This window comes from Rhipicephalus sanguineus, unplaced genomic scaffold (genome assembly GCF_013339695.2).
Source record: "Rhipicephalus sanguineus isolate Rsan-2018 unplaced genomic scaffold, BIME_Rsan_1.4 Seq11762, whole genome shotgun sequence".
NCBI classification, from domain to species: domain Eukaryota; kingdom Metazoa; phylum Arthropoda; class Arachnida; order Ixodida; family Ixodidae; genus Rhipicephalus; species Rhipicephalus sanguineus.
This window is the reverse complement of record NW_023614443.1, coordinates 48,903-60,647: the sequence shown is the minus strand read 5'-3', so window position 1 is coordinate 60,647 and position 11,745 is coordinate 48,903. Positions and strand designations below refer to the sequence as shown.

Here is an 11,745-nt window from a genome sequence, read left to right as displayed (position 1 = left end):
GCCTTTAACACTTTCGTGACCCGCCGCTATTTCCATCAATAGTATGTTAATCGATGACTTCAAGATTAAGTTTTGGCACTCTCTGAGAGGTTCTGGACAGCTAACGCATACAAAGCATAAAATAACAGGTTTTTTATCAGTTTTGTTTGCGAGTTTGTTTTTTCCACCGCGGGGAGATTTTTAAAGCTCGTTCGCAGTCGGGTAGGTGACGCGCTCATTGTTGCAGACTTCGCGTCGACGCCGCTCGCGGGTGCTCCACAGAAACGGCGAATTTCGACGGATTCCGATTAATATGAGCGGGAATCTCTGGATGATGGTAGCACCACAGACACGGAAGACGACTTCGATTCGCCAGGCTTCAGTACAGACGGCGGAAAGTGCATTCAAACATCCCCGGAACATCAGCAGCTATCCGCCAGTAAGTTTCGTCTTCTCCTCGGGTCGTTTTATTGCTGCCGCGCGTCGATGTAAACGTATCTGGTGCGTTCTAAAATAACAGCTGTCATCTGCAAGGTGTTAACTTCATTCGGGCGGGAGCATTTGGCGCCGGCTGCAGAAAGAGCGCAATTCTCTTCGCGAAGACGGCGCGGAGCTGACTTTGACCCAACGCTCCGGTGTGCTGCGCGGCGGCGTCTTCGTGGTGTTTTTTACCGCAGAAGTCGTCAGAGAGATATGCAACCACACAGGTAGTATGCGTGGATGCATACTTTCGAAAAGCCAACATACAGTGAGAAATACGGATCCATGCAGGGAGGTTACTAAAGAGAAGATGAGCAAGTTCGTCTCACTCCATGTGTACATGGTAATATCTGAAGTCCCGCACTTGCATTGGTGTTGGTGTCGACGACACATATTTCGAGGCCTTCGACCACCGTCAGTGATGCCACGGAAAAGGTTCAAGGCTTCTTGAGTGTTTCTGATCTGAAGAAGACGACCGTCACATCCCACGAGAATCTTCACCACGTGTTTTCTCTATTGCAACACATGAACGATTTTTCTGCGCTATCTTTTAACCCCGTCGGAACCTTTCAGTGGATGAGAAAATGGTGAAATGTGAAGGTCGGTATGGTATTCAGCAGTATATGAGCGAGAAAGAGGCCGAATGAGGGTACAATATTGGACTTTTGCAGATTTGAAACAGGCTACACTGTTCATTTCAACAAATACACAGGAAAATTGGAAAATACCAGAACTGCAAACTATGCTAGAAAAGTTGAACAAAAAATTTTTTTTTCCCGAAACATGCACAGCCAGCCTTTGTTTCACCGCGTCGAGAACCTGCATCGCGCGGTGGCATGATAGGCACTAGTGCCTATATTCTTGTATTTATGTAAATAATCTTTGTACTTACAGAGCTTATATTTCCACTATTATTCTACGAGGGCTTTGCGTTAAAAACATATATTTCGATTTTTTTTTAATGTTTAACCTTCGCAGAGTAGCATTGATGTTTTTATGAATCTTTCTTTCTTTTTAATGCATTTTTCTTTGTTTGGTAATTATTTTTATTATATTCAAAATAAATCTGTTGTTTGAAATTAATACTGTTGGAAAGACCAATTCTTCCTCTATCGTTTGATACCCTACACTTTAGCATCAAGTGTATTCTGTGGCAGGAAAAAAATATTTCTTCGACTAGCTAAAAACGACGATTTTTCCGCGGTCACGAAAGTGTTAAGGGGCTGTGCGCTCACTCTTTCACACAGCCCCTTGTGTGGAGCGGAGAACAAACAGTGACACTACGTGTTTAACCTATCTTTTTGATGCGGTGCGATATGCCATGCACATTTGGCCTGACCGCTCCTTTGCTGAAGTCAACCGTTTTTCTCCTTGGCGGGCTTTTCTTCCTTTGAGTATCTTTTCACTACAAGCATGCTTTGGGGCTAGTCTTTTAATCTTTTGAGCTGGTTACGAAGGCTGTGTTCCACACGATGATGGTAAGGGTTCTTGACTGCCTGCCTGACACGTGAAATACTATGTATCGTGATAAGTTTTGAGTGGTTTGACTGAAAACTTACTCAAAACTTATCAAAAAGAGGCATAGCACTTTCCTTGAACACGATCCACACTAATCTGTCTTCTGTTTCAACTGGCTCCTGAAGGTGTCAGTGTTGTTGTTTATCTTATTTTTATGTGTGCGTTTCACCTTCTCTCCTCCCATATAATGCTAACCTTTATGTGACACGCTACAAGGTATGAATAAACAAGCTGTAAGTTTGCACACCATCCATCATTTATGCGTCCCTGTTTTTCATTCTCGTTTCGTAGTACCTAGTGCAAGCAGTAACCAGGATGAACTTTTGTTGCATCAAGTTCAGTTGATGGATGACATCACTCTTGAAGGATGGCGCACATGAAGCATCTCGAATGCTTTTTCTCACGTTGACACTCCTTATGAGTGCACGCCATAACGAATGGCAATGGTGACTGACTGCGCGGTCAGCGTCAGTGGTTACAGTCAATGAAAAGGAATCGGCAACGCGTACTGTGCACGATCATACACGGGGGGATCCCATGTTGTTTATTTTTCTGCCTTTCCAGGGTGGTACAGCTGGCACCAACACAATGGACGGCCATTCCAAAACAATACTTAAATGAACTGTAGCACAACATGTCTGAATAGTTCATGAACATGCGAGTTATATGTATGTTTACTTTGTAAAAGTGAAAAAATTGATCTTTTATTTTGTCTACTACCTGAAGTTGGGCAGAGGGCACTGCAACTGCAAACAGTCTGCTATGAAGGAAAATGCACAACCAAAACAAAAACGTTTTGCGCCGTTCCGCTGTGGCTTGGCAGGGATAACTGGGAGCTGGTTGGACCGTAAGAACAGACAAACTAAACACTCGACTATCATACTAATGCTTGCGTATGTGTACAGCAAGCTTAGTGCTGTTGTAAGTGTGCTGCACGCTTTTGTTAGGCCACAAGCCAAGCATGCCTGCCTCTGAAAGAGCATCATGGATACATACCACGAGCCTCCTCAATTGGCAGATGAAAATAAAAACATTAGACAGGACAAAAAGCGCATTTTATGTGCCCTTTTATTGCTGTGCCTGCACGTGGTCTGAAGTGATGTGGGTACGTAAAATACTCGCACGACACGCATATGGTATGGCAAGTCGCCCAGCAGTGATAGCCGTAACGGTGTGGGAGGCTGCACACAAGCTGGGAAGGGGACCCCACATGGCACTGCCACGTTTCAATGAAACTGTGTTGGTTTTCACACAGTAAATCGTTGTACTAACGCGCACACGTGTATTGCAGAAAGCCAGTATGCGCGTACATACGCTGCGTCGCTATCTCACTCACTGTGTGTTCCAGACCTTGTAATAATTTCGAAACTCTCCTTTGCATTCCTACCATGCGCTATCGGACGGTCGTGTCAGAGAGCCAGAATTCTTCTGCTTCTGTTCTTTGCCAGAAAGATTGCATTTTAGTACCTTGGGCAATATTTGCTGTGGTGTTGGATTTATTTTTTGTTGAGAGCGGGTGGTGGTGTGCATCAGGAGATTCAAATTTGCACTTGGCGGTTGCTGCGCACCATTTAGTGCATAGTTATGCCATGCTCTCTGCAGGTACACGATAACGAGTTTTTACTGTATATGGCAGGGAAGCTGTTGTGCTGCCCAATTTCTCAGAAGGTCAACCTTATTGATCCCGGCTGAGTTTGAACTTTGAACTTTATTATATTAAAGGAAATACAGTGAAACAAAAACATGTTAGCAACATCTGAATCCTTAGCAGAATGCTAGTATGGATCCATGCAACTATAGCATACATAAAGTACAGGCAGGAGACAGAGTTATACAATGAACAACATTTTTTTCCCAGGCTGGAACCAGTGTGCGGTGTACAACGGGGGATGCTCCCATCTGTGCCTGGGTGTGCCGGGCCTGCGGGGCTTTCAGTGCGCATGCCCCACCCACCATTTGCTGGGGCCCAATAACCGCACCTGCCAGCGTGAGTTCCTGCACTTTTCCAATAGTGGTAGAGCCCTACACTGTGTTACAGAGCTATCAAGGCCAAGTCTCGATCCTTTGCTAGGCACATCGTTTCATCATAATCATTTATTAAACCTTAAAGGCCCCTGTTGGGGTAATACATAAGGGAAGGGGGGGGGGGGACACACCTAAGTAAAAACAATAAAAAAATATTATTTGGAAGGGTACGCAAGGTATAGTCGAATACACAATACCTTAACAACTGATGCTCTTAAAGTAAAAAAAAAAAGCCATGCAAGACAGCAAAAATAAGTCAAAATACGTTACGCATATCAGCAGTCAGGAAGTTCGTTACAGTTAAACTTCTATATAACAAAGTCGATAAAATTGGCAATTTCGTTATATTGAAACCGTTAAATTGTTGAATTGTGAATATGAAATTCAACCTTTTAAGTGAAGTATATTCGCAAAGCTTCTGTTTTGTGCGCACGAAGTGCCGGTAAGAGTGTTTGAACTCTATGCCAGTAAAAAATTAATTTCGACAAAGTGAAAAAGCCAATTTTCTTGAGCCTAAGATTCGGAGACCGCAGCCTGATGCTGCGCTGGCAGAGAGGTATTCACGTTGGCTGAACGTCACACGAGAACCCGAAAGAAATGCAGGCCAAACTCACCGAGGCAGTACGGTATAAGCGAAGCTGTCGTGCCTGTTCTGTCGCTGCAGCTTGTCATCAAAACCTCGGCTGTTGCCCAAGCAGTGCAATGCCGATGCTATCATGTTCACAGAACCACTTGTTTTCCACGCTGTTTGACAAATGTGCAATGTCGATAGCCGTCACGTGCCACAGAAACAAAAGAGCTGCGGTCTGAAATTGCATTAAAAGCAAGGTGACAACCTGAATTATTCAGCCATTTATAACATAACTGCATACAGTGCAAGACTGGCTATAATGCGGTTTTTTCTGACTTCTGTTTACTTTACCATAGAACTCCATGTATACTTATTGTGCATCCCCCCCCCCCCTCGAGATGAAAGACGAGACGGGTTATAATGCAGCTTCTGCAAAATTGTCAGAGAAGCGAGGGTGGGAGCGCGCTTCTCAGTAGAGGTGGACCGGCTTGGGAGAGAGCAACCACGGCGTTACGGAGGAGGAAGGGGCGTGGAACGAACGAGCGGAGAAAAAGGGAAGAAAACGCGCGAGTGCATGGGTGAGGAGGGGGAGCGGCTGCCTAGGCAACGGAGAAGCCTTTGCCCCCTTTTGCTCCGGCGCTTGTGGTGTGCACGTTTCACTCGAACAGGCGCCCGCGTCCACATCGGTGCGCGTCGGTTTTCTGTCAGGAAAATAGTTGCGCTGTCGTAGAACACAGATATTGCGCATGTGACGTTGATTCCCCCGCAAGTGAACACTTTAAGATGCGATTGAACCTTTGCCTTTGCCACAAACAGGGGACTTACAAGCTTGGAAGACTTTTTGAGGATAGTTGCTGTGGCTGTTCTCCAGACCGCGAACTGAAGCTTTGTTTCGTGCATGCTGACACCTTATAGCTCGTGAGTGTGATCTCTGCTACACCCAATATCCGTGTTGTCTGAGGCAAGCTTCCCGTGATGGCATGCCAAGTCGCGACCCGCGCGCTAGGCCTAATGAGCGCTAGCTGCCTCGTCGGTAGTGGCTGCGGACAATCAAAGCTGCGGTTCTCTGCTGAATCAATGCAACGTTTTGCAGTTGTTAGTTTTAGAAGGGGTGATTAAAAAGGGGTGACTGGACAGATCCAATCGGATCGGTCACCTGTGCTGCGTATAATGGAACAATTTTACGTAGAATGAAAGCGGGAAATTAAAACTCGTTCGGCTGAGCCACGGTGATCTGTAGCAATTTGCATGTTTCAAGTCTTGTAACATATTACACACTTTATGCAGAGAGCTTAAATTGGTCTGCAAATGATTCTTAGGACTTGCTTTACCGGCTCAATGCGTCTGTGCAGTATTCATACCTGCCAACTCGTGACCCCGATTTGGACCTAATCTCCCGAAAAGTGGCCACCACAGCAGAGGTGGTTTTTTTTCTCTCTTTTTTTAAAATCGTGTGTACGTCGGCCTTTCCTGCTGCGGCAGTGGCAGTGCTGCGGAAGAGCACTTGCCACCACACTTCTAGATTTCACACACATTTCATTGTAACCATATCGTAGAGTACCGCTGAGTACATTCTAGGCACTGCACACCTGAGCGAAGGCTGGCCGCGAGAAGCACTCGCCACCGTACCGAAAGAAGGCGAGGAAAAAGGTACAGTCTCAACGAAAAAGATTGCCAAAAGTGAACGGCGGCCAGAGCCGCGGCGCTGTATGTTCATGAGTTCCTATAACGAGGCGGCGGCGAGACTGTCGAGCGCATTCTATTTTCCAAAGGAGGGGTGGCCGGCAGACCGGCGGTAAGCGGCCCCCAATGTGCTTTGCACTGTCGATATCGGCGCGCTTGGGAGAGAAACAGCGCCGACAGCGCCGCGTGTCACAATCTTGCCGCTCCGGCCACCGTTTAGTTCACTTGCCGCAATCGTTTCCGTTGAGCCTAGCCAGAACTTTTGCATCTCCGTCTTGGCCCCGCATTTTGTACGCTACGTGTACGCCGTCTGCCGTGGTTGGGGGGGTTGCGTGTTTCCAGAGTTCAGTTAGAAGGTCGACGGCACCGTCAAAATCAAAGAAGTACTTTCAGGTGTTTCTGAACTGTACACAGCTGAGTTTCCGTGCTTTGTTACTTGGTGGAAAGGTGACAAGTATGGATTGTGTGCCTGTGATGTAAGCGTGTCGCACGGCGGGAAGGCCGATATAAAGGTGCACATCGCCTCACAGAAGCATCACAACTACCACCGGAATATAGGTCGAATTTTTTTCAGAAAACAGCCCTAAAAAGTCGACCCCTGTCTTATGTACCGGTCATAGGCAGAAAAACTTTCAAGTCTGGCCACTATGGGCAACTGAAATCAACCACCTCCATCGCCATCGCAATCATCGGCAGCGCTTTGTTTACCGCCAGCGGTGTGCCGTGGGCGATCTAATTTTGCGTTTTGTTGTTGTCTTGTGAATCTATTTGGGCTCCGAGGTGTTTTCTTTCTTGTTTTGACCGGTGGCCGACGACAATTCACCGTAGCATTCAAGAACACATTGATTTATTCTGGGAAGGCACGAAGAAATCTTCTCAGTGTGGAAAGGTGGTTGGATGCTAGCCACTTGAACGCGAGTGGGAGCAGTGAGTCACAAACAATAACTGTTTATCTTTGCACGGTGTTCTCCTCTTCCAGTCTCGCTGGATACTGTTTCTTTGTTGCTTCCTGCGTGCCGGCAGCGGCACGTATGGCTATGATCAGCGGGCAGATCGAGTTCACCACAAAGCGTTCATGCTGCGGATCACATGACGACACCCCGCATCAACGCTTGTTTTTGGTGCCATACTGTATCGTATCTAGAGGTGGAAACGAAGGCTGCACAGTTCACCGGAGCCGCGCTCGGGTCATTGCTACCAGTGACCTCTAGGTGTCCAAATAATGCTGTCAAGACGGTTGTGACGTTTTACGAAAAAATAATGCTTGAGCCCACTTCTGGCTTTCTGCCACGTGGAACTTACGTATAAATAAATGGCATTTTCCTGTGCAATTTGATTTTTACACGTAAAGGCGCGTGCTTTCTGATACTTTGGTTTTCTATTACGTTTTTTCGATTTTCAGTAGTTAAAAAGTGGGGTTTCAACCTATTACGGTCCACCTATATTCTGGTTTTTTACGGTAACGTTTCGTAGCTGTGGAAGGGTAGGCAACATCGGCAGCTTTTTCCAAAAGAGCTGCGAAGCCAGTGCGATCTGCGCAGAATGCCTATTCCCGGATTTCTTGTGGAACCACAACTTGCCGCTAAGCGTTAGTGATCATGCGGGCCGTTGTTTGGAAAATGTTACCGAAGTGTGAGGATGCGAAGCGTACGGGTGCGGACGTACGAAAACACTGCCATCGTCAGAGAATGGCTGCACATACCGGAAACACAATGACGGAGGCTCTGAAACCCCTGCTTTCGCAATCGCACAGTGGACGAAGCGACGACAGCGGCCGCAAATGTACCCAATCGTGGCGACGTACTGCGTCGAGTGAATCGCAAAACGTGGAAATCGGCTGCTTTGTTTGCAGGAACCGAGAGACCACCGCCGAAAGATTGGAAACCTCGTTCTGGATGCGCTCAAATCGCGTGGTATCCTGATTGAGAACTGCATCACATTCTGCCGACAATCCAATATGATGATTGGCAAAAAAACGCGTGGCAGCTGTCTAAAAGAAGCCCAAGAAAATTGATAGTCGTTGGCTGCCCGTGTCGCCTCATATTCTTGCGGCCGAGAAAGAAGCCACGTGCTTACCTGCCAAATTCGACGAGGTGCTCGCGGACATCTTCTGCTACCTCAGAAGCGCCAACCGAAAAGACAGCCTTGTTGAATTTCAAGGGATGCACAACACGGAGGTGCGGAAGATTTTGAAACACGTGCCATGGTGGCTATCTTAGAATAACAGAGCTGAGCTAGTTGGTAAGTATTCATTCTAAAAAGACAGGGCGTGCAACAAGGACACAGAAAGAATCAGGACACCACAAACGCCGACTAACAACTGAAGAGACGCACAACGGCTGAAAAGAAAGAAGGCACGAAAACTTATCTGCGCATGCCCATGCCAACAGGCGAACCTATCAATCCGGCACGCGTGGCGGTCTACGTGGAAGATAACTGTTAAGCATTGATTTCATCTTTATGCAAGTTAAGACGGTGGCTCACGCATGCGCTACACTATTCACGATATTCTACTGAAATTTGGCAGCGCAAACTAACGGGACACAGAAGGGGAACACAAGCAGGCGCAGACTGAACTCGGATTTATTCACAGAAGATAGTATATACCAGGAAAACCTGAAGGGAAGGTAATGAGGGAAGGATCCACCATAATCAGGTGTCGTCCATAAACGAGATTTCCAATCTAAAAGCGATATAGAAGGTGAGCTGACACAACTATCGATATTCTTTTTAATGAAAAAGGCTTCCGCAATCTCCCTAGTTTTAAAAACATTAAAAGCATTTAAAAACATTTAAAGTCATTAAAAAGAATATCGATAGTTGTGTCAGCTCACCTTCTATATCGCTTTTAGATTGTGAAATTTCGTTTATGGCGACACCTGATTATGGTGGATCCTCCCTCATGTATTTCCCTTTCCCTTCATGTTTTCCTGGTATATATTATCTTCTGTGAATAAATCCGAGTTTCAGTCTGCGCCTGCTTGTGTTCCCCTTCTGTGTCCCGTTAGTTTGCGCTGCCATATTTCAGTATGAACCTATACCAACTTGCCCGCCTTTCAACACTTCTGCAATTCTCGATATGCCATGCTTCAATCATCAGGGCGTTTCTCTTCATTTCTATGACGTACAACACTGCGCATTCATCGAATTTTGGCGTGCACTTACAATCTCGACAATGCAAAGAGATTAGAAGGTGAGCCTCCTGTTAGCGATCTCTTATGTTCCAACAATCTTTGGTTAATGCATCGGCCCGTTTCCTACGTGGAAGCAGCCGCAGCTGAAAGGGACCTTATACACCATCGTATTATAAGCCATCGGTAGTTAGGCAACGTGCTGTCGACCTTTTGTTAAGACATAACTTGAGAGAATAGCTTGTAATGTCAAGAAGGCTAAATCACTTACTTTAGAATTGTTTTTTTCAGCCAAAAACATAAGAACGAGATCCCCTTTCGAGCAATCGTTTCAGAGCAAGGCACCTGGCAAGTCGCTGTATCTAGTTATTTGCAGAACTGCTTAACCTCTTTGAGTTTTTCAGACCCTTTCCGTGCGTAATTCTCAGCGCTAGTTCAGTTCCTCTCAGAGGAGAACCCCGGCTGTTGTAAGCTTTTAGTATGGATATTGAAGACCTGTATTATTCTTTGCCGCATGAGGACTTGTTAAATTGTGTTAATGAATGTATTAACGAACAAGAGCACCAGACGGTTTCACCGATAAAGGGGTGTTTCTACCGGGGCATTTCTAGAAATCCTTTCCATGTATTTCAAGTCGACGCTTGTAGGTGGAAGGAAGGCGTTTATGTGCAGAAATCAGGGATATGTATTGGTTTCTAAGGTTGCTCCGGTTCTAGGATTTATACCTTAGCAAGATTGACAATCTTTTGGAAGGCGTCTTAGGTAATTCGGTTATTAAGGTTTTTCGTTATGTGGACGATTACTTGATCTTTTGTAGTGGTGAGGACTTTGAAAACGTGGTAACTTCCGTGAGCGAAAAATTTGAATTAAATGGAGTGGGCTGAGCTTTACTAAAGAGGTGCCTCAGAATAATAAAATGCAATTTCTAGACATTTCCTTAACGTTCCAGAAGAACCACGTGTGCTGGCAGTATTCTCCTAGATCTTCGAAACCGCTGTTAATTTTTTGTCGAAGCACTCGAAGGTTGTAAAAAACGGCATCGCCATGTCTTGCCTTAAATCACCCTCACCAAGTCGTGTGAGCACAAATTGAGTGATAGCTTTAACGCGCAGGTTACGCTCTTTTAGATGTAGGGTATCCTCGTGATGCAGTGCCACGGTCGCTGAAACGTTTAAAGAAGTCTATTGTGTTAAGTCCGAGCATGGTTTCAGAAAGCGATAGGAGAAACGTGTCGTAGGTATTCCGTACATTCATTGCATCTTAGGCTAAAGAAAGTAGGAAGTAGATACGGCGTTAATGTTGTTTTCACGGCTGCCAATGAGCTAGGTAAGATTTGTGCCGCTGTGCAGAGCAAGATTGAGCCAGTAAAAGAAAAGAAGCGGACCGATATTTGTTTCGTAAAACACACCAACAAATTCACTGATTGCCGTACGAGTGTGGTGTATAAGGTCCCTTTCAGCTGCGGCCGCTTCTGCGTAGGACAAACGGGCCGATGCATTAACCAGAGATTGTTGGAACATAAGAGATCGCTAACAGGGCTCACCTTCTAATCTATCTTTGCATTGTCGAGATTGTAAGTGCACGCCAAAATTCGATGAATGCGCAATGTTGTACCGTCATAGAATGAAGAAACGCGCCTGATGATTGAAGCATGGCATATCGAGAATAGTGGTAGCGCATCGTGAGCCAACCGTCAATTAACTTGCATAAAGATGAAATCAAATGCCTTAACAGTTATCTTCCACGTAGACCGCCACGCGTGCCGGATTGATAGGTTCGCCTGTTGCATGGGCATGCGCAGATAAGTTTTCGTGCCTTCTTTCTTTTCAGCCGTTGTGCGTTGTTAGTCGGCGTTTGTGGTGTCCTGACTTCTTTATGTGTCCTTGTTTGCACGCCCTGTCTTTTTTAGTATGGTGGCTATCGCTGGGAAAGTGTCTGACCAGATTGCTGGAGCAGTGGCAGCCCTTGTCAGCTTGTTTTTGAATGAGACAAAGCCGAAAAGCCAGCAGTGCCCAAACTTTCTGGGGTCATACCAGATCCCCAAGACAGCTGCAGCTCTGGCAGATGTGCGCGACAAAGTCCATCGAGATCAGCAAAAACGGAAGGAGCAAGATGGATGCAACCCCGGCAAAGAAAGTGAAGCTTTCATCTGAGAGTACCGGACGTGCCAGCTTGACTCGTCCTGACCTCTGATGGAAACTTCGCTTATGGCCTTTCCTTGAAGGTGCCATCCCTGTGTTTGACAAAGTCAACGCCCCACTTCAGTCACAGGCAGCTCAAGTTCATCTGCTCCAGTCCCTCTGATGCAGTTCCTAAGGGACCTTTTGGCTATGTTTGTCAATCCCCCTGCCATTAAAG

At 46.1% G+C, this 11,745-nt stretch overlaps 1 protein-coding gene across 1 annotated transcript in view; it reads left to right on the top strand.

Annotated features, from left to right (window-relative positions):
* Window positions 1-3,813: 3,813 nt before the first annotated feature.
* The window catches only part of LOC119376325 (low-density lipoprotein receptor-related protein 6), a gene marked incomplete at its 3' end in the record, with an annotated part of 45,237 nt that continues 37,305 nt past the window's right edge, over window positions 3,814-11,745 (top strand). The window contains exon 1 of the mRNA XM_037646213.1: window positions 3,814-3,964. Coding sequence (XP_037502141.1) covers window positions 3,814-3,964 — 151 coding nt within the window. The remainder of the gene's footprint in view (window positions 3,965-11,745) is intronic.